Source organism: Notothenia rossii, assembly GCF_949606895.1.
Source record: "Notothenia rossii genome assembly, chromosome: 5".
NCBI classification, from domain to species: domain Eukaryota; kingdom Metazoa; phylum Chordata; class Actinopteri; order Perciformes; family Nototheniidae; genus Notothenia; species Notothenia rossii.
The window spans coordinates 84743742-84766317 of record NC_136903.1 but is presented as its reverse complement, the minus strand read 5'-3'; the positions used below and the strand labels follow the sequence as shown (position 1 = coordinate 84766317).

The following is a 22576-nucleotide window of genomic DNA, read 5'->3' as shown; positions in this document are numbered from 1 at the left end:
AATTATTTGTGATAGTTTGTATCTTTTTTTAAATCGTATTGTAGAATACATTTACATTTTCGTGTCCTTATTATCCAGTTAAAAATATATACACATTTAAATTATTTATTTGTCCCTATTATTTCATTTGGTATTTTGTAAGTCTTGTATGCATACAAATACATTGTTTTTTTATTATATTAAAACACATTTTCCATACACAATAACGCTGAAGAAAAACGTTATTCCTCCTATTATTCTGTGAAGATTTTCTAAAACAGTTTTACACTTTTTATATAATTCTTCTCTCACTTATTGAATTCTTTTATATATATATATATATATATATATATATATATGTAAAACTTGTTGTTTATGTTGTATCTTATTTTGTTTTGCTATAAAGAACATTTGGCTACTGAATATTAAAAAAAAAAAAACATTAGGCAGATTTGAGGTTTATCCAATTATTTTTTAAAGAAATAAAAGAAATACTTAAATATTTTTATGTATAGGACTTTCTTATCCAGTAAACAAACATATGCATAAGTAATCACCCTTCAATTCTTTTCACCTTATTTGATTTGATATTTTAAAAGAAAACATGTATATATATATTACAGTAAATTAATTAAGTAATAGTCTAGTCAAGCTGAAGCCTGTAAGAAAAATACATTTCTGGATTAAAATAGGCACTGTATACATCTTGCTGATTATCTCATCAAGTTTAATTATACTGTTCTGGCAATATGGGTTTTTGATTGGTCTTGCCAATAAAGGTTATTCGAATAACATAGTGTATATTATGATAACAGCGTTTCGTGGTTCAAGCTACAGAGGATACATTAAAGTCAAACAAACCATTTTAAGGCAGCCTTTCCATTTGAACAATGGTGCATAGTAATCGTAATGCTACATAACACACTGCAGGCCGTTTGAGATGCTTCACTTCAAACACACATCGATAGACCACAGATCGAAGTCTCTTATGCGATACAAAACATAGCTGAGGCATTCGCTGTTGTTTCCATACAACGCTTAATAATAAAGTGAATACCTCAAGCACTCAGACAGCCAGTGAAACACTATCCGGATCAGTTTACTGTCACGTAATAAACCCTGACAAATATAATAAAATAACCAGATATGCACAGAAGCAGCCGCTAAAATAGCTAATTATTTTTGAGAAGTGTATCAGATGTAGGATATCCATTGGTTGTATAAAAAGCTTTTCAATTGACAAAAAAAGGGTTTATTTGAACACAGCCATCAGGAAGACACAGAAAAGAAAAATGAGTTTGAATTCTCTGAATAAGTTTAAATTTCAAAGCTAAACAATAACAATAGCTTTTCAAAGGTATAGCAACTGATGTTAAATATTACCAGATCGGCACATTTACTCGAGGAAACCGAGATACCAAAAATAAATCTGATATATGACAAGTAAGAATGCATAATCTTCCACGTTGAGAACGTCATCGTGTCACTCCATAAACGTCCCAATGGAGAGGAGGAATGGAAGCAACATTGAATTACTATACAATTTACACAAAGTGAAAATGTTTCAAATACATAAATAGACATGAGTCACAACAAAGATGCAAGGACACGTTATTAAACGCGCTGTCTACCGTCCTAATAAATACATAAAGTCGTCATCTGTTCCGGGAGTTTGGGCTACAACACAAGTCTCAGTGTGGGAAAGAAAAAAGTACATACCAAAGGGATTGAACATTAACAAAAAAATTCTTATTGAGTGCCAACGTTTGGCTGCAGCCCAAAATGATGATGCATGTAGAACAAATTGGTAAGAAAAAAATTACCTGGAGGAGAAATATTTAGTAGGCAGTGTTATGGAAGAAATCATTCATTTGTCACTCGTTAGTTTTAAACAGTTCAACTGCTTTTAATTTGACACCAGAATAGCTTCACTGCACCGCGTTTAAAAAGTAGTTGTTTCTTTCTAACTCGCCGTCATTTGGACACATTTACGTCCTGCGGTAATTGTCAGGTATAATTGATGTCTGGACCCCAGGACCATTACATGGCTGATTTTAATCTTTCCTTTTACATTATCTCGACTTCAGTCTCCCACGTGTGTCCTCGCATCACTACCTCAGATCTCTAATTAGTAGTGGTTCCTCTTTGTCTCTCTAACATGAAGCTGCAAGTGTTGTCGGTCGTTATAATCTGGTTCTTTAAAACAAAGTGGAATGATTTGGGGTGAAGTAGGGACTCACAACATGTTTTCTCTATTTGTATTATTTTTGGTAAAGTCATTGTTCACCTTTGGCTATGTTTTGTTGTTTTCCAATTATATTGAAAATAAATTAGGTGAAAGAGTGAATCCGTATGTGATCTGTCAATAAAAACACATTTGAGTAGAAAAACGCAATATTTTCAACATCGTTTTCCAATTCCTTTTAGGCGTATCTGGTAAAGGAGATAATTTAACAGGTTAGAGCCAATACTGCTCGAAAAATGTAACGGAAATGTGTGTTGAAGTTGATTTCTGATTAAATTAAAAACAGATAAGGTAAACAAAACGTGAATACATGAACGTAATCTGTCTAATAAAATCATCAATACAACGTATATTCCTACCATCGTCTTTTGAGGCATATGCATGTGAGCTAGCCTCAAGTTAGTGACAGAAGTGAAGGACAAAACAATTTCTTAACTTTGGTTGACTTCATAACATAGCATGCATTTAAAAATAAAAGTGGAGTCAAATCAAGAAAATAACTGGAACTGATGTATTGGCCTAGATATAATAAAAACCAGAGCATAACTTGTTTTGTCCAGAAGGCTGCTGGGTAAATCCATTAGACCTGGTAGACGTGACCAATGTTGTCGACACGGTTGTCAGTACTGCTGGTGAAGAGATAAAAGAGGGGGCGGTGTCTTTATTTTTGGGCTGAGAGGGACAATATTTAGGACTTAAATAACTAATCAAAAGTGTATTAATGGAGATAGAGTGAGGGTTATTGGTTCCTCAAGGAAGGGTGTGAATGAACTCACAGCAGGCTAACAGCAGGCTAACAACAGGGCAAGCTAATGGATTTCAGCTCGACCCGTTGCAAATCCTAACAAAAACCAACAAAACGGAAGACGTGAGAAAAGAAGTGCCTGGATTACAAAGTTGTGGAATACCTTTGGTGATTCTTAAAAAACAAAATCAACTAATCGTGTTAAAGTCCGGAGGTAAATCTGTAAAAATAACATATATATATATTATCAATGCCGGTAAACAAAAAACCACAAAGTTGCACCAGAGACCCGTCAAAGACCCTCTGCTCCAGTTAAAGTCCTTGCAGCGCTCTGCAGTTTGAACAGATGCTCACCTTCTTCTTAACCAAGAAATCACAGGTTGACGCTCGCTCCAGTATGATAGGGCCTGTCCTTAATAGAGGGTCTTTGGGGGGGAGTCCCTGGCACACCACGTACTCCTCCAGGCCCAGCAGCAGGCTGACCACCTCGGTCGCAGAGGTGAGATGCGCGGGGTATTTGTCGTACAGCGGGTGAGTTGGGAGCAGCGGCTGCTTCTGGACCGTGACCTGAAAGCAGAAGCCCGGGTCGATGAGCACGATGGCGTCCGTCAGGTTGGACTGTTTGGAGCACTGGATGATCTGCAGCTGAGGGCCGTTCACCAAGATGGCGTACCACAGGATGGGCATGACGGTGGAGCGCAGAGCCTGGAGCAGCTTCATCAGCTGGTTCTCACTGTCCACACCGCTGCTCACCTGGCTGTCGGCCATACTGAAGATCTGTGTGATCTGCAGAGAGCAACACAGAAGAATGAAGTACACATTGGCAGTATTATATTATAAAGTGCTGAACGGCCAAGATAGGAAGGCTGTATACAGAATGACATAGTTACCAACGTTAGATTGATATTTTATTGAAAGTAGGATATTCCAAAGAAACAAGTGCCGTCAAAAGACTCCTTAGTGAGTAAAGTAAATATAACGTAAGCTTCAGCTGTAACACAAAGAATATCACTCGGGTTTTAAGCATACTTATTCTCATATAAAATAAGCTGGAAACATCCCATTGGCTTTTAGTCTATGGAAGCAGGACAGAGTTAACCTCCTGGGTTGGCGTCCAAAAGTCCGTTCTCCCTGCAGCTCTAAATCCAGAGAGCTAATGGGATATGTCTCAGTAGGAAACTTACCATGGGCAACTCATCTTCTTCATCTTCTTCCTCTTCCTCGTAGTAATCATCGTCCTCATCGTCATCTTCACCACATTTTGGACCATGTCTGTCAGCGTGCAATTTCTCTGCATCCAATCTGCTCAGCCGGTCCTGGATTAAAGAGGGGGAAGTCATGAGCTCTGTGAAATAGGGCTGAACGATTAATCGATTTTGAATCGAAATCACGATCTGAAATGATGCGATTATTAAATCGCAAAGATTTTTTAAAACTTTTTTTTTGTTCTTCTTGTGTGTCAGTCATCCACACCAATCAGAAGTGCTGTGCTCCACATGTACCAGCCATTGTTAACCAATCAGAAGTGGCCCAGGATAGAAGGTGATAGACAGATTGATCCAATCACCTGCCAAGTATCTTTGAAAGTGCCTGCCCTTTCCAAATGGCTTCCAATGGAGCTTTCCTAGATGGTTTGGTGAAACAAACCGTCTGAGTCAGGTTAGTAATGCTCCATCACATGTTTCTATTACAGGGTGAGTCTAAAACTGAAGCTTGACTTTAAAGCAACCCAACGGAAGTTTCATGTAAGTTTAGTTATTTCACTCGTAGCTCGGGCTGCGGGGGTGCTAGAGACGGGAGCACGTTGATACGACCTTCCTAGCCGGAGATATGGCCGCATTTTACAATGAACTTCCTTTGGGTCGCTTAAAAACAAATATCACAAATCGAATCGCAATATTTGTCAAAATCCTGCAGCCCTACTGTGAAATACAACTGGAGGGTTAGTACGAGAGAGAACGAGCTTGGCATCCTTCATACGGAGTTCAAATTAACTTTTTGGGATGGCCTGGTGCCAAGTGGTTAAGCTGTGTACTATGTCATTACAAAACCCCCAGATTGATTCTGTCTGCCTTTGTTGCATGTCTCTCTTCCACTCCTTATTATTTCCTGTCTTTGTCTACGCTGTCAGACTTTGCAATAAAGTCACATATAAGCCCCAGGATTAACATATGTTCAGCTTGCATTGCAGAGTGGGAAGGACCCCTCTAAATTATGACTAAATAAAGGAAGTCTGATGCAAAAACGAGATGTACAGACTGTACATGGTTCACTGAGAACAACACTTGCACACGCTAGTCTGTGTTGAATATGGCGTGTGTGTTACATGTTGTGATCAGCGATGTTGCCTCTCGTTTCTGTTATGTGATTGTGATGTGCTATATGTGACATGTACTGTATGTAGTAACGTGTATTGTTCTCTCTGTATCTACTTGTCTTTCATCCTTTTTTTATAACTAGCGCTGTTGATATATTGTGATTTTAAAAAGGTGTCTATTACCATCTGGCCGGGGACAACAGCTGGAAATTAGCCATGTTGGCTAAAGCTGCCCCATTTACTGTTTTGTGTGACAGTTGATCAATGGGATGGGGACTGTCCACGACAATATAAACAAATAAACTAAACTAATTACCATGGACTGGTAATAAACCTTGCCAAACAGACAGAGCTTGAGCCAGGCCTGGATTTATCGCTGAGCCATATGACCAAAAACAGCACGACAACGGGAACAAATATATATAAGGACAAAGCCAAGAAGCCACAAGCATTTGTAAAGAAAGGGATAAACATGAGACCATGACTGTTGAAGAATTGTTTTCAACATCATCAGCCAGGAAAACCAACTATCTACCAAAGACATGTGGGACAGCTCAAGAAAAAGGCTTCTTGTGTGTCAGTCATCCACACCAATCAGAAGTACTGTGCTCCACATGTACCAGCCATTGTTAACCAATCAGAAGTGCTGTTCTCCATCACCAGTCATTGTTAACCAATCAGAAGTGCTGTTCTCCATCACCAGTCATTGTTAACCAATCAGAAGTGCTGTTCTCCATCACCAGTCATTGTTATCCAATCAGAAGTGGCCCATGATAGAAGGTGATAGACAGATTGATCCAATCACCTGCCAAGTATTTTTGAAATACTTTTCCAAATGGCTTCCAATGGAGCTCTCCTAGATGGTTTGGTGAAACATGGGGAGGAAATTCCACTTTAAAAACAGACACCACCTGGTTGGCAAGACATGAACAAATAATAGAAGTTTAAAGCAAAGTTGTGTTATTTTAATAAAGTCAATAAAAGTCAAATAGCATATAACAGAGTTAATCTATTTCAGCCGAAAGGACAGAGTCTCGCACCAAGAAGTCAGCACAAGATCTTTCCATTCAAAGAAAGGAGGGAAGGGGAAGGTCTTCAGAAAGCGGATTTACATGACAAGAAGTGTTGACCAGACGGTTGAAACTTTACATACAGGTTAATTACAAACCAATGGTTGTAGAGACAGACTTTGGTTTGTTCTAAGGAAGAGGACGTTTAGAGGCTAGATGTGAATTCAATCAGTGGGAAATAAACAGATAATTAAGTTACAGTAATGCTTATGATTAAATTAGACTTAATGATAAATTGCTACAACAAAAACAAACATCTGAGTCAGGTTAGTAATGCTCCATCACATGTTTCTATTACAGGGTGAGTCTGAAACTGAAGCTTGACTTTAAAGCAACCCAACGGAAGTTTCATGTAAGTTTAGTTCTTTCACTCGTAGCTCGGGCTGCGGGGGTGCTAGAGACGGGAGCACGTTGATACGACCTTCCTAGCCGGAGTTATGGCCGCATGTTACAATAAACTTCCGTTGGGTCGCTTAAAAACAAATATCGCAAATCGAATTGCAATATCTGTCAGAAAAATCGTAATTAGATTATTCCCCAAAATACACAATTCAACATGTGTTTGGCCTGATGGAGAGGAGGACATGCATCGTCACTAAAAACAACATACCAGTTCAGGGTTGTTGTTCTTGTCGTTGCTGGTGTGAGGAACTCTGTCAGGGAGTCCGTTCAGCTCGAAGTCCAAATGATTTGACTGCAGGAAGAGCAAAATTAAGTTTGCATTATGTTTCGGTAAGATAAGCCGGAGGTAACAAAAACATGTAAATATATAGTCTATTTTCAAACCTGCATAGATGATTGGTGGTTTCTCACATTCAGTTCATAGGAGAGACTGTCCGCACCGGTCATGTCAGGGTTCCAGTTCATCTACAGCAGGGAAACATGAGTAAGAAGAAACCAACCTTTCTTCCTTAAAGGATCATTCAGATGTTTTAATAAGGGGTTGTGTAAGGTACTACTTATCCATAGTGAGTGTATATGGTGGGTGGTCTGTACACCTCCAGTTTGGAGAAACATAACGGCAAACAAGCAAAGAACTGCTGTGGCCGGGGGCATGTATTACACACCCCTTTTCCACCCAAAAGAGCTCCGTTCTAGTTTGGTACTTTGGGTGTCAGTTGATTAAAACGGCTAATCACTTAAAAGATAGTTTGCTTTTCCACCGACCAGAGCCCGAGAGGAGCCACGTCATGGTGTCCCAGTTTCAATGCTGCTTTTCTCAGATCTGCCAGCGTGAACATTACTCACAACAACAACAATGGCCGAATAGGCTTGAGCTGTTCTCATGTGGTCTTATTTTTACAGATTTCATTCGGCACCAACTCGGGGGGAAAATGGTTATCAGCCAACTGAAATAAAAACCCAGATGAAAAAGTTGATGCCAGGTTCAGTTTAAGCTTTATGAAGAATATTTTCGCAGCTTTACCTCACCAGCTGATAGTCCGGTGCCTTACTCAAGGGCACCACGGCAGGGCCCAGGAGGTGAACTGGCACCTCTCCAAGTAGCAGTCCACACTCCATATTTAGGGTCTGTTCGGGGACTTGAACCGACGGCTCCCAGTCCAAGCCCCTACCGACTGAGCCGCTGCCGGATGACATCACTCCATAGTAATGTTTCTGAATAATACATGAACTCTTTCGATACTGGATGTATTGATAAGATTCTGGGATCCTATTCTCAAGCTTCCCAAAGCTTCACATGCCTCCATTATATCTCATGATTGTATTTGTATATTTGTATTAATACTTAATAAATGAAATGAGTAATTTTACAGCTCAGTACGCGGAACTTACTGGTCGACCGCTGCCTCATTCGGTTTGATAGTTTGTGCTACTTAGTTGTTTTAGTCTTAGTTCAGATTCACCAAAGTCACACAACAACACCAACGTTTTTCTACGGCCCCGTCCACAGCAGCATAAAGCTTAGCCTCAGTGGCAGTGTCTTGTCTGTTCATCCAAACTGGGAGTATCTTCCATATCTTATTCAATATGGACGGGGACACAATAAAACATTGTATAAAAGTTATTGGGGACTCACTGCTTGCAAGTTACTGTCTTCGTCTTCGTTGTCACTGAAGTCTAAGCCCGATGGTCCTTTGCCTTTCTTTAGACCTGATTTTCGGCTGTATGTGTTGTAAGTTCGAGGTCTGCCCGGCAACCATAAGTTTTCTGGCCCGGGTTCTTTTTGTCCCCTCTGGTACGGCAGCAAGTGTCTCTGCCAAATTATAGACGGAGACATTAAATTGACATATATAACTGGATGAACACGTTTATTTGAAATTTGATAGGGTTTTACCATCGCCTGTCTTTGACACTGGCGTAGTCGACACTTCTGCCTCTTCTTGTTGCTGCCACCGAACTTTGGTTTGTCGGCACAGAAATCACACGTGCCGCAGTCTTTCCTGCACTGACAGGCTTTACAGTCTCCACAGGACCGTCGCTTCCGCTTCTTATGCCACTGAGGGCAAGTCAAGTATATAATATGGGAGAAAGAGACATATTCAATGTAGTTATTTCAACACTGTCAGTGGCACATTTTCAGTTGATTAAATAATCCATCGTAACATGCTCATCGCCACGTGGAGTTTTAACCGGTTACCTTGGCGACACACTTTACCTCGGATTTTCCATATTCAGTATTGATTGTCCTTCCTCCTTATCTTCCAACCATTTGGACGCAAACTTGCATTTCCCCATAAGGATGTTGTTTAACAACCGGCGTCAACGGACCTTCGCGCGCTATCAAGCCGTGATCTTACCGTGTACTAACCTTGGAAAATGCCGTTTAATACTTTTTAATAGCCTTCATTTTCGCTCAATAGATTTATCAACTTTTAATGGTTTTTAAGACCCCGCGGACACCCTGATACTTCGAGACTGTAAATGTTTCCTTCCACTTTTTTTTTAGGGGAAAAAAAACCGAAATTGGTCGAGGGAAATAATCCATCAATAACCGCAATACTTTTTATATCCTGGGGGAAATGTTGTAACATTTTTTATGTTTGCTTTTATGTTTGGCTAAGGTGGAAAAGTTGTCTTATTGATAACGATAAAATTGGCCAGGTAAAATGACCACGTGCAACACGTTAAGCAATTAATCGTGACAGAAATGACTCAAATGTCCGCTCCAAAATAAATCAGATGACAAATAAATACATGAAACAAAAGTATTGCCAAATGTACATTAAATGGTTTTCTATTATTTGAGGTCTGACTGGCACTTATTTGAGTCACAGTAGTGGATGGAAACGTGTTTTTTTTTGCAAGTTTGGTTAAAATGTTCCCTACTTGTATGACTTAGCCCAAAAAATAAAACCAGAAAAATACCAGAACTAAAGATGAATTTATGCCAAACCAAAGACACAGACAGCACTGCGTTCATTGCCAATGTTACCATACATGCCAGCACCTGTTGATACTTCTCTTCACTCTCTCTTCGCTTTCCCTGTTCTCTCTGCTTGCCTGCCTGGACAACACCAATGCATCCTTTTTTACTTCAGATGCATTTTTTTTTTATCTAAAAGCAATGCCTTAGTTTCAGCTGGCACACCTTGCTCACGGGCCGAGGGGCGGGCACAGAGCATAAGGCACAGTGTGTGTTTGGCTGCCAATCATCAGGTTTTTTACAGTAGCCGTGTTCAGTGTGTCCACGCCATGCGGCTCGCGGTCTCTCACTCACAGCCGTTAACATTGTGACTGCTTGCTCCAAACACCCAAAAACTCTGTTTGTGTAATCAACTTGTTTTCTAAAAATGTTGAATCGTATATGTGGAAATAGAAAATGGGCAATATTGTGGAAAAACACAATTAGTTCAGAATGCCCGATTCACAATTTTCTTTTATCCATACCTATGCCGTCCTGTAAATCAGTGGTCCCCAACCCCTGGTCCACGGCCCGGTACCGGTCCGTGGGTCATTTGGTACCGGGCCGCACAGAAAGATTGATTGAATGCAAAAATATTTGATTGATTATCAATCTGAAAGATGTTTTATTTAGAAAAATAACCGGATACATCCGTCTGTGCTTCTGTGTCTCTTGACATATGTCATTACCATCGGTCAAGACGCTCGTCACAGTCTCATGATACCTCTCTCTGCTGAGTGTGTTTGTCTGCCGGACACCGTTGCTTATGGTTACTGCAAATGTTGTTTATTTTCTCAGTAAAAAAGTGCCAGAGAGGCATTCCGGTGCACTCCGGCAGCACGACAGCCCTGTGTCCCCCTACACTTTGAATGGCGGTCCGTGTAAATCTTGTCTTACATGAAACCGGTCCGTGGCGCAAAAAAGGTTTGGGACCGCTGCTGTAAATGACTCAAATCCACTTTCTTACTATTCAAATCTTCATCTATCCAACCCTGTCAAACCACAAAGAAAATGCTGTGAATTCAGAAATTGGTTGTTTTCCCGCCTGAAACTGTCTAATAATAAGCCACATTCTAAATTCGGCCAAACGGAGCATTCAAGGAGACTTGAGATGCTTCATAAATGCTGTGATAGTAGTTTTCCTGTCTTGGAAAGTGGTAACTCCTGGAGAGCAGGGTAACTGACATGAATGGAGAAGACCACGGAGATGTTTTCCGTGTGTAGGAAGAATAACTGCACGCCTTTAGCGGCCACTATTCAGGCCTATAAGAGGTGAGTGTCACAAAAAGGGTCCAAATCACACGTCTTCCTGTCTTTATATATAAACTCACATCATCATCATCGTCAGTTGACATGTCATCGTCATCATCGATGTCCACGTTGACGGAGAAGTTCTCTGTGTCGCTGCTCTTCAGACTCAGGTGCTGTGGATGAAACGTTACCAGTGAGAGTGTTGCAAAGGAAGGTAATGATATGTAGTATTATGAGAAAGAAAGAAATGTGTTTTACCTGCGATTCCGTGACTTCACTCTGGGAACATAAAAAAGGTTTTTGTTAGAAATGTAACTGGGCTGCACGATATGTAAAAAATGACTAATTTTGATTGATAATATTGACGGGTTTGATCATTTCTAATCATAATTATCATTGGAAACATATGGAATGATAACGGTAAGATTTTTAAAATAGGATCCTAATCAAACAAATATTTTTTGTTAAGTAAAATATTACTTATTTTAGTACAATATTAATAGTAGTATATGGAGTAGAATGCAGGGATAACTTAGCCTTCAACAAATATGGTGCTTACTGCAATTTACATTTTGGACTTTTCCATATTGAACCCTCATTTTATGTCAAAGCCCCAGAGTGGGACCTTTGGAAGGAGAAAGGAATATAACAGGATATCTTTAAAGATTTAAAAACACTACCAACAATCAATATTGACTTAAACAATAAATGTGAACATTCCTTTTAACCTATAAGAACCCGGACCCATTTCTACTTTAGGGGAAATTAAGGGGAACATCATTTAGACTAAATAGAACACCTAGAACACATTTCTGACAAGTAACCCCCCCTAGTGTCAAATATCTGAAAAACATACTGTCCATGTCACATTGGGCTTTAATGGTAAAATAACTCTTATATATAACTTAATTAATGAGGATGATTTGTTGGTTTGAATTAGTTTGAACATTCTTTGAATTGAAGAATAAAGAACATATGAAACATGTTGTGCCTATCTAAAACATACTAGCTTCTACACGCTAAAGCAGGGGTCGGCAACCCTTTTGATATGAAGTGCCATTTTAAAAAAAAATGGTTATCAGCGTGCCAACCATAGGTGTCAACGATCGAGAATTATCAACGGGGGGGGGGGGGGGGGGGTTTGAGGTGCTGGACGCTCGTGAACTATCAGCAGGAGGGCGGGGAAGCAGTGTGTGGACCTGTCAGCGCAACTTACATGATGCCGAATTTAACAAACACATTTAAATAATTGGTTTAAACGGCATAATAATAAGGACGATCGTCCGTTCTGTGATTCTCCAGAACACACAAGTTAAGATATTAGGGTCATGGAAGTGAAACGAGGAAACGGAAAAACAGAGGTCTGTGATGTATTTTGTGAAACAGAAGAACAGCTAAATAAATGCAACGGCCTCCCAAGAAGAGCTCGCCTCTCTCCAGTCATTTAAGTTAAAGTTGGTTATTGAACCTGAAGCTTGTTGCTTCTGCCCTCCTCGACTACGGTCTGGGAGCCGACAAGAAAGTTCAACACGCAGATGGCCAGTCCGCCCCTTTGTAGCATATTATTTCGATGAGAGATGAGCAGATCGCCACTGGGCTTTCAACTAAATACACAGCCACGCAAAAACTGCAGCATTTGTACAGCTCCTTATGGGTACTGCAATTAGTGAAGTGCTTTCCTCCGTGGTGAAACGATCAGCACTGCACCGCGGAGGAAAGCGGCAGAAAGTCACCTGGAGTTAAAGAGAGCGGGGCTGCGTTGCATGCATGGCTTCCTTCTGCAGGTAACGGGGAGACGCGCTCTGGCGGCGGTCTCGTTCAGGATCGGAAAATACAATTTCAATATTTTGCACACTTATTCCACTTATTCCTAGTGTGCCACTGGTAACGGTGCCGCGTGCCAGCAGGGGTTGCCGACCCCTGCGCTAAAGCAACTAAACTCTCTCACCAGCAAAACACCTCGTCAGTTAAAAGCCATTTTACGTTTCATTACTATACGATACAGTATTTATTATCATTATAGTATTACTATTTTGGCGATTAGATAAAATATAAATTATATTTGATGCAACTTTAGTTAAATTTCCATGACTTTTCCAGGTTTTTAATGACCGTAAGAACCCTGGGGTTTACTGTGAAAGTTTAGGTTTAAAGTCCTTTCGTGACCGGTGTCACAGCGATGTTTGTCTCATTTGTTGCATATCAATCTGATCAAGACATGTTTCCACAACAGGTTAAATGTAATAAAGGACCTGTTATGTAAACATTTTCATTCTTAAGTGGCTTGAATTTTACCTTGAGCAACAAAAAAACATGGACATCTTGGACATGTTGTTATGGGAACACAACATCACATGACCTGGCCCATGACCCACCAGACTGTTCAGTGTTCGTCACTCAGAGACTCCATGAGATAAAATAAATGCTAAAGTCTTATAAGGAACTTTCCAGAACATTTAAAGTTCATGTGACACCCGTGGTCCTTATGGGTTAGACGTGACACATGTAAAATGGTTATTGCAAAGTTAATGTAGGCATGTGCCATGAGTAGTGTACGAAGAACACATGGCAGAGGACATAGAGAGCATTGACCTTTTAGCAACCACAGTAAACACTAGGTATATTTGTTGGGGAAATACTGAATGTACTCTTCAGATATCAGAGTACACGTGATAACAAAGGCCCTACGTAACTGTGTACGTAACCTAGAAGAGAGTCAGGACTGTTTGAGGCATATGATAGCTATGTGATTAACATGATGATTCAGCCTCTATGGAAATAGACGTATGACAAGCATGCTCATTTCTGACGTGGAGCTAATCTGAAGTAAACACTGAATACTGCTTTCTATTCCTCCATCTTGTGACTGTGGAGCTCCCTCTCTTGGATATCAGCATGTGAAGGACACTGTTCAGGAACTAGTTGATGCTCTGTATGTGACGACTACTTTCTGGAGAGGATCACAGATACATGGATCCTGATATTGAAGCTCAAGACGGTGACGAGTGATATTTCTCTAACAATATTGTTTGAGCGTACAACATGTACATTTTTATTAAATGAGCTCACCTGAAAACTCAAGCACTCTTCAAAGGCATCGGGGATTTCGTTGTACGGCTGCTGCGGCACGAAGCCCCCACTTCCAGGGCTCTGGGGGGAACATAACACAAAGCGTGAATTCAAAAGTACCATAACAAACAGAAGACCTCTAAACAAAAACTAATGAGTACCCGGAAGCTAACCTTGCGAATAGGACAAATACATTTGCGTCCCCGGCATAAGCGTTTCCGCGACTCTGGGCTCTGCAGTCCATTCTTGCAGTTGGCACAGTGCCCACAGTTGACCGTGTTGAGGCATCCCACACACTGCCCGCATGGAATCCACTACCAATAGCATGAACATAAATAAGAAAGCACGTTGGATAATTCATTAATACCCACTTTCTTTTCCTTTCCGCATTTTTCGCACATTTAATCTCAGGAAATAAAGGCATTTTGTCTTTTGGGGGTCTAGTTATAAATGTCCTGTATATTTCCGCAACACCTTAATATAAAGCCAACATCTACCCATGTACATTCTGAATCCATCATTGGGTAATTTATACAATCTCAATTAGCCACATGCTAACGTTTGGCTATTTTAAACAGTTCATTCACACAACTGGTGGAGAGACAATGCTCTACCTTTCTGAATCGAACCATCGGATGCACTTTTGTCTTGGAGGCGGCTGAAATTAAAAACAAATACACATTATTGGTTATTTCCATGATTTTTTAAACAATTTTTTTCAAGCTATACTTCCTCAGAATCATCACATTGCACAACCACAAACTGACATACCCCAGCAGGCGGGACAGCAGGGTCTCTTCCTTTGCTTATCATACCAAGTGCCTGTGAAGGAAATACCGCATCTGGAACAAATCCTGCAGGGAAACACGAAACCGCTCAGCACGTGACATCACCCACCAAGAAACCCCTCTCATTAAACTGAAATACTCAAGTGTCTTGTTAATTACATCATCAGTGTTTAATGGTTGACATATAAACAATTAATGATGGACTAACAGTGTGTTTTCCTCTGAGCCGATTTCTCCGTTTATAGAGGGGAGGGGGAGTGCTCTGGATGATGAGGGAAGGGGAAGTTTGATTTCCTTTTCCGCCGGTGGATAGACATATTCTTGTGCTGGTATTACTACTGTGCCCTGTGCCAACCAAAGGGTCGGTTGGGGTGGGACGGTTTTGGGCGCCAGGTTTGGGGTGAGTCTGTGGAGAGAGTCGGGGGTGTTGGCCCCCTCCCCTCTCTCCACAAAGCTGGACTCTGAGGATGAACTCTCCGGGATCTTCCTCTAATGGATAAGAAAGAGAGGATACAGTTTACAGTGAGGCTCGCACAACTTAAATGTTTCGAGCTTGAAGTGATGAAAGAGGCCGTTACCTTCGCTCTGATGCGGACTCTCGTGGGGGGGACTCCGCCTGCCACAAACTTTCCTGACTTGTATTCAAAGGTTGACAGGTCGACTCCCTCCAACACTGACGTCAGCTCTACGCGGCTTCTCACTCGTTCACCTTGCGGACTGCAAAGACACACAAAAAACATTAACAACCTCCCAGAGCTGAATGACAACCACTAAAAACGACCATCCAGTTGTCACCTGGTCACATACACAACTTTAAAAGAATTAAGGCTTTATTTTATTTAATTTATTGGCTGCATTTTTCCTAACGATTATTAAATTGTTTAGTCCATAAAATGCACGAAAAAAAGTTGTATTTTTAAAACTACAAAAATGAAAATCGTGGCATTTGGAAAACTTATACCAACACTTTTTAAGAGTAACAAGTTGATTCAGGAGAAAAGAATGTATTAAATAATATTTGTAATTTTTCCTTTGTGGTTATCAGCTTTTAGGTTTTGTCACATTGCACAGCCCTCACACACACATTTGTTTAACTGACTATAAAATACAAAGAGAACGAGAATACATGTCATCACATAGTATCAACATTGTAGACCACAGAGTAAAAGTATAAGTTATATATTCTGCACCCTGCAATTCAAAACAACGGTATTTCTTTACAACTCTCCTAGGCGGTATTTACCTTATGTAATATACATCCTTCTGTCCAATGCTAGAACCTGAGCGCCGGATAACTTCTTTGCGTTTCCAACCATCTCCAAGTATTGGCCATACATCCCATCCTTCCTCGGGATTCGATCGCTTACGGCGGGGCTGCTGAAACCTGAATATAAAAAGGAGGGAATATGAATTATACTTGTTCAAATTCTTTATTCAAAGTGGGGAAACACACTGCACGTGGGAACATGTGAATATATGTTGTTATACATATTTTTTCTTTCAATAGATTGAGGCAGAGTTGCAATGATTCCTTAAAAGGGAGTTCAACAAATTACAAAAAGCTCTTATTTTATACACAGCATACCTTTTCATGAAGTGCACAACATGATGAGTTATAGAAAATTAGAAGGGCGACTTATTACAACTTAAATCTTATCCATTATATCTAATTTGAGATCATTTAAAAAAAAAAAAGACTTGGCCAAGACCAAGTTGTTTTGATATTTTAAAGACCTAGAAAGGGTTATTAACGCCTTTGTTACCTCGAGACTGGATTACTGCAACGCTCTGTATGTGGGTATGGACCAGGCCTCAATTAGACGCCTGCAGCTCGTCCAGAACGCAGCTGCACGTCTTCTCACTGGCCACAAAAAGTGTGACCACATCACCCCAATACACTGGCTTCCAATTCGGTTCTGAATTGAGTTTAAAATTATTTAATTTGTTTTTAAAGCCCTAAATGGGCTGGCTCCGGCCTATATAGCCGAACTCCTCCATCTCCACACCCCAGCCAGAGCTTTAAGGTCCGCTGACCAGCTGTTGCTGATAGGGCGCCGAGCCTTCGCAGCAGCTGGCCCCAGGCTCTGGAACACTCTGCCCCTCCATGTGAGGTCGGCCCAGACCCTAGGGGGTTTTAAATCTTGACACCTGACATTTCCCTGTGTTTTTTTTTTATATTTCTATTGTAAATTCTTGTCTTTTCTTTCTTATGTTATTGTAGTGTGCTTTTATTACACGTACAACACTTTGGCTCGACCAAAGATCGTTTTTAAATCTGCTCTATAAATACAACTTGATTTGATTTGATAATGATGCACAATATCAGGACCACAGTACAAGATAGAAAGACAACTTACTTATGAACCTTCAGGTGATTCTTCTCGCTGCCCGCCCCGCTCACACTCATTTCACTTTCTCCTGCCAGGCTTTCAACTTCATCATTGTCATCCTCCTCAAGGGGCTCAAACCAGTCCACAGGGGGCTCCAAACCAGCAGGTTTATCTTCCTCCTTGTCTTGTACTGGAGTTTCCTTTAAAGGATCCGAGCTGTGGGGTTTCTTATCTGTTGTGTTTCCTGCTTCACTCATGATCCTTTCTGGGCTTTGTCCCACATCTTTTCCCTCCGGCTCTGCGACAGGGACCGGGGTCCCGACTGGTTCCATGTTCATTGTTGCACCTTTTCAAGCTACAAATTGTATTCCTGGAGACAAAGAAAGATATCTTCGAGTGTAGACTTTGCATCACATTTAAAGTCCCCATGTGTGTTCCCAATGTCTGAGCATGTATCCTCTGACTCAGTTTTTAATGACAGAACCTGGAAAAAACCCAATGTTGTTCAGAACTAAAGATGGAGAAGCAGCCATCAGTTATTATGCATTACATTACCTTACATTGCATTTAGCTGACGCTTTCATCCAAAGCGACTTACAATAAGTGCGTTCGACCAACAAAGTACAAACTTGAAGAAAACAGAATCACATAAGTACATCAGGTTTCATAGAGCTAAAACATTTCAAGTGCTACTCAACTGGCTTTAGATAAGCCAGTCCTTTATTAGTATACAAGTGCTTTGTTAATAGTTCTATGCTCCAAATATAACTTTTATTCATGTTTATTTTTATTATCTTTGCTTTTCAATGACTGTTTTCAAATGCCATTTTATAATGTTTTTCCACTGCACTTGCTCTTGTTGTCTTTCATTTTTTGTAAAGTACTTTGAATTGTCTTGTGCTGAAAGGTGCTATACAAATAAACGTGAATTGCCATTGCCTTGCATTGTCATAAATGAAGCTAACACTGTTTATATGCTGCTGCAACAAAAACTATTTCCCAAATGGGGATCAATAAAGTACCCTCTTATCTTATCTCTTATCTTTAGATTCCACACATTCATGGTAGACAGATTCGCGCTTGGTTAAACAAAGCCAACATCTGCCATTTGAGGTGCTGTTTCTTCTAACAACTGCACTAATACTCGGATATTGGTTACTATTTCTAAATACTTAGTTTAGCAACATACCATATATATATTACCAGTAGCTAAAGTAACGCTAGAAGCGACTAAGATACTAGCAGCTGTTAAATACATGATCCGCGTTACACGCTTCAGTAGATTTACAGTTTACACAGTTTAAACATACCTGCTGTTAGGAAAGCCAAAAAACACACACCTTTAGATTAACATTTCCAGGATTGGTGACAATCTAGTCACATAAGGAACCACTTTTAAAAAGGAAGAGCTAACGTAGCTAGCTTACAAACATCTAGTCCTAGCGGAAACGTTTGCAGGAACGAAGAGGACTTCCCGTCCAAGATGCTAATCCTCCTGGTCCGTGCATGTACGGGAACCCTTGCCCCAGTTTACAGAAGTGCGCCGGAATCTGAGGAAAATATTCGTTGTGTCCAAACAGCGGTACTGCAACTTCCGTATCAGTCCATGATGTCCCTGTATGGGATTAGTTTTGTATCATAAAGATAAAGCAACACTTTCTCATTATAAAGCAAAACTATGAGTTTAAAAGAAAAAAAAACTGAGTGAAGCAAAATAAAATACATTTCAAAAATAAAACTATAAGTTGCTAACAAATCATTTGTGTAATCATGTAAACTATAAGTCTTTTTTCTTTGTTTTAACATAGTTTTTGTTTGCAGTTCTTGTTTCTTCTTTCTCAATGATCAGACTTTTGCTCTCGCTGCAGCTCTTCTCGTTTGTGCTCCCTCCTTTTTTGTTTGAGATTCTGACACAAACCTCCCAGGTGGACTTTCAGGGGTGCGTCCCCATTGGCTACTCAGTTTTTGAGTGACAGCCCAGTCCTCCAGCGATTGTACAGTGCAGGTAGCTGCGGTGCGGTAGCTGAGCGTGGATAGAACACCCGCAGAATAACTAGCATTTCAATTATTATAATACTACAAGTGAAAATATATGCAAGTATTGATCATTTGTGTTGTTTGTGCTGTACTATACGGTCTGTTTCTTTATTGTGTGAAGTGAGAAGTAAAGAAAAGCTAACAATGCAAGCTAGTAGCCTAATAGCAGGGACAGTTAGCTACATAGCTAGCAGTGAGTGAGCGTTCAGACACCGCATACACTCAATCGGACTCGTGTGCCTGACTCTACCAACAGGCTTTCATGATTCTGTTTAGATATGCAAGTATAAGATAATCCATAAAATAAGCCCGATATGTTCATGAAAACTCCCCAGGAGACACCGACACTAACGTGGCAGAGTGGACTCCGGAGTTTTCTTTATGAGTTGCACTGTATGATCTGTGGTGTAGTGGGCTGTCACTCAAAAACTGAGTAGCCAATGGGGACACACCCCTGAAAGTCCCGCCGACCTGGGATGTTTGTGTTTGTGTACATCTCTGGTCTCGCAAGACAACACACGCCACCAAGATGGCCGTCACTACTGTCTTGTCAAAAAATTGATTGGCTACCCTCACTATCAACACAATGAAACACGTCCAGAAGAATGTCATGCAAAGCAGCTTGCCTGCCTGCCTTCCTTTGATTCTCTCTGAACTGCCTGATCTTTTTAATGTAGCATTAGCATTTCTCCCCTGGGCTTAAATGGTGTATTATAGAGTGATCACACCGGTGTGACAGTACTCTTCAAAGGGTTCACGAAATATGACTACTACTCTTACTGTTTAACTTTTTGGGTTACTTGATCTTACTTCATGTTAAGGCTAATAAAAATGACAAGGCTGAGGCTGTAATGCTAACTAACGTGCTTGCTACTAGCTAGGTAGCTAACTTGATCCAGCCACTCCTAGTCCTTTCATCAGACGGGAAGCAAAAGAACGAGCAAGACCCATTGTTGCTATGATAACAACCTGGTACTAAGCACACAGGCATCTTGTTGAAGTTGAAGTTATCTTATCTTAGCTATCTCTTATTTGGTGAAGGAAAAACAATTGTAACATCAGTTATGACATCACTTACGCGACTCTGGGACTTGTAGTCTTTCTAGTTGCATATTTTTCATAGTCTTATATTTCAACAGTTTTATGACAAACTGTGACTTTTTTGACATGGAAATTATTTTTTTAAGATTGACAAACATAATATGTGTAATTCAAGGCACAATTCAAACGGGATCGAAAGATACGCTTTCTCTCTTCATTGACTTCAATACAGAGGCCATTTCTCAATCGCGAGGAAATTTCGAGGCTTCACATGGGTAGACTTCGCGTCCTTCAAATCCCCACAATGCTTTGCGCACGGACCAATTTCAAAAACCCTTGCGAAGAATGGATGGACCGACCGGAACCGACGCAGCACAGCACACATTTAAATGTAAGTATGTGGTGGCGTAGAACATGTGTTGGTAAATATGTTACTTTGTTGCATTTGTTATCACCAAAAATGTGTTCCGTGAAAGTAAAGCAAGTTCATAATTAGATAGACATCGTGAGGTATTTATTTTCGGTACAGTTTATGTTGAAACCGTTAGAGAGAGTGGCACACTTGTTAGCCTATTCCATTCTTCTTTGTTTTCCGAAGCCGTGGCTTGGAAGAATACTTGCTTCATTTCTGAAGGAAGTGACTTGGAAGTATGCGACTACCAAGCCAGTATCCTCACGATTGAGAAACGGCCATAATTTTTCCGAAATAAGGTCCCATGAACCGGAAGTAGATGGGCGTGACTTCGCCACTCTATCTGTAACGTTTTGCACTCTCAAAAGTTGGGCCATTTTGTCCTCATGCGCCAGCAGCTCTCATAGGAAAGAGCGAGACCCCACCTCCGAAGCTGTATCCAGTTCTTATTATACATCCATGGAGACAACACTAATAACAACAATAATTTGCATTAACAAGTAGTTTCTTATTAGCTTTTTTTTATTCAAGGGAAATTCTAAAACGGGTAACTTCTATGTGTATTCTCCGGCAACGTGATAACTCTCCTATTTATTCAAGCAAAAGTGTATATATTTTTGTCTGTTTACATCTCTACTTAAGCTATTTCCGGCTGGCAAAATAGTAACCCTAATATACAACCATTGTTGTTTACTCATTTCAAACGTTACTTATTTGCATTTGACTGTAAGGATAGACCATAGACTGTACTAGGGATAGACACGAAAAAAACTATCAACAAACGGATAGAAGTGACTTATCTTCTACTGCACATGCTCTTTGACAGCACGCGTCATATTATCGTGTACTTTGGCTCCCTTCTCCGGTTGTGTTAGAAAGAAGTGTAGGCTACTGTTAGCATTGTGTTCGCCTTAAAACGAAGGGATGTCTTCACATTGGAGCACGACTAGGACGAGGACATCATATCTACCATTGACATTGTTTTATATGATCATATATGTAACCGCGGCCGCGCACACGGCCTAAAGTTTAGCTGTTCTACTGTTCAAAGTTGCCCTCTAACTCAACCAGAAAATCCTTGTCTTAAGTCTTTTTGTTGACTGCCAACTGTATCGTGTTTCTTTAAATTGAATCTGGAGTTTTTGCTGTTTGATCAAGTTGAGTTAGAGGGCAACTTTGATCAGTAGAACAGCTAAACTTTAGGCCGTGAGCGCGGCCGCGGTTACATATAGTTTGTTCCTCTATTTAAACACTATTGTAGCGTTTCCTTTTTATTCAGGCCAAATGAAATGCAATCAACCAAAGTAGTTAGCAAGCAGGAATGTATGAGGAGCACTTGAAGATATATTTTAAATGTACAGATATTCAGGCAGTACACACAAATACAAATATAACATTGGGGAGTGAACTTTTTTTGTGATTTGAGGGGCAAAGCCTTATAAAGTTTCTAATGTTATCAAAATATGAGCAGCAACTATGTGTATTTAAATAATCAATATGTCACCGGTTAGTATTTATTTAAATCAAGAAACATTACCCAGAATCAGAAAGTAAAAAAAGCACATAGCCCGGTAAATACAATCCTCTTCCTCAGAGAGCTCTGCATCTGTTTATTGACCAGTCAGGAGCATCCCATCACATTAGCAGTGTGGCATGAGGTGATCGCGGGAGAGATGTTGTTTTGTTTTGTACTTTGTGGGTCTGCACTCCGAGTCAGGAAGTTGTATTGATCTCGTTTGATTACTATGAATTGGTCATTTAAAGTCTTTGTTGACTGGGAATAGTCTACCCTGCAATATCCTTTGTACTTCAATGCTTTTGATACACTCTTAAATCAGCCTTTCCTTGCTTACATTCATGTGTGCAACCATGTTTACCCCTTTGAAAACAGCAGTGATTGTTTTGAAGAAGGACCAATACAACTACAC

General features: G+C 40.3%; 1 protein-coding gene across 5 annotated transcripts; it reads right to left on the bottom strand.

Annotated features, from left to right (window-relative positions):
• Positions 1 to 1208: 1208 nt before the first annotated feature.
• mbd1b (methyl-CpG binding domain protein 1b) lies at positions 1209 to 18694 on the bottom strand. Of its 5 annotated transcripts, none has more exons than XM_079681009.1 (17): positions 18469 to 18694; positions 17186 to 17528; positions 16072 to 16212; positions 15407 to 15545; positions 15037 to 15317; positions 14812 to 14894; positions 14655 to 14698; positions 14214 to 14354; positions 14041 to 14121; positions 11230 to 11250; positions 11052 to 11144; positions 8653 to 8802; positions 8395 to 8571; positions 7143 to 7223; positions 6967 to 7050; positions 4154 to 4285; positions 1209 to 3755 (listed from the first exon to the last, which is right to left on the bottom strand). In XM_079681009.1, exons 2-17 carry the CDS (start codon positions 17494 to 17496, stop codon positions 3282 to 3284), a joined length of 2433 nt encoding a protein of 810 aa, XP_079537135.1. In that variant the 5' UTR covers positions 17497 to 17528; positions 18469 to 18694; the 3' UTR covers positions 1209 to 3281. The 5 variants fall into 5 exon arrangements, with proteins under 5 accessions (XP_079537135.1, XP_079537134.1, XP_079537133.1 ...); XM_079681008.1 differs by having other exon boundaries at positions 8653 to 8814; positions 18499 to 18694; XM_079681007.1 differs by having other exon boundaries at positions 8653 to 8814; positions 18469 to 18693.
• Positions 18695 to 22576: the final 3882 nt, after the last annotated feature.

What these genes read in the sequence shown, in the direction of transcription:
- mbd1b (XM_079681008.1), bottom strand. Translation starts at nt 17,496, where the DNA reads ATGAACATGGAACCAGTCGGGACCCCGGTCCCTGTCGCAGAGCCGGAG. An exon ending in AAGGATGTATATTACATAAG is followed by an intron (nt 15,546 to 16,071) that starts GTAAATACCGCC and finishes GTGTCTTTGCAG; the next exon opens with TCCGCAAGGTGAACGAGTGA. An exon ending in GAGTCCGCATCAGAGCGAAG is followed by an intron (nt 15,318 to 15,406) that starts GTAACGGCCTCT and finishes CTTATCCATTAG; the next exon opens with AGGAAGATCCCGGAGAGTTC.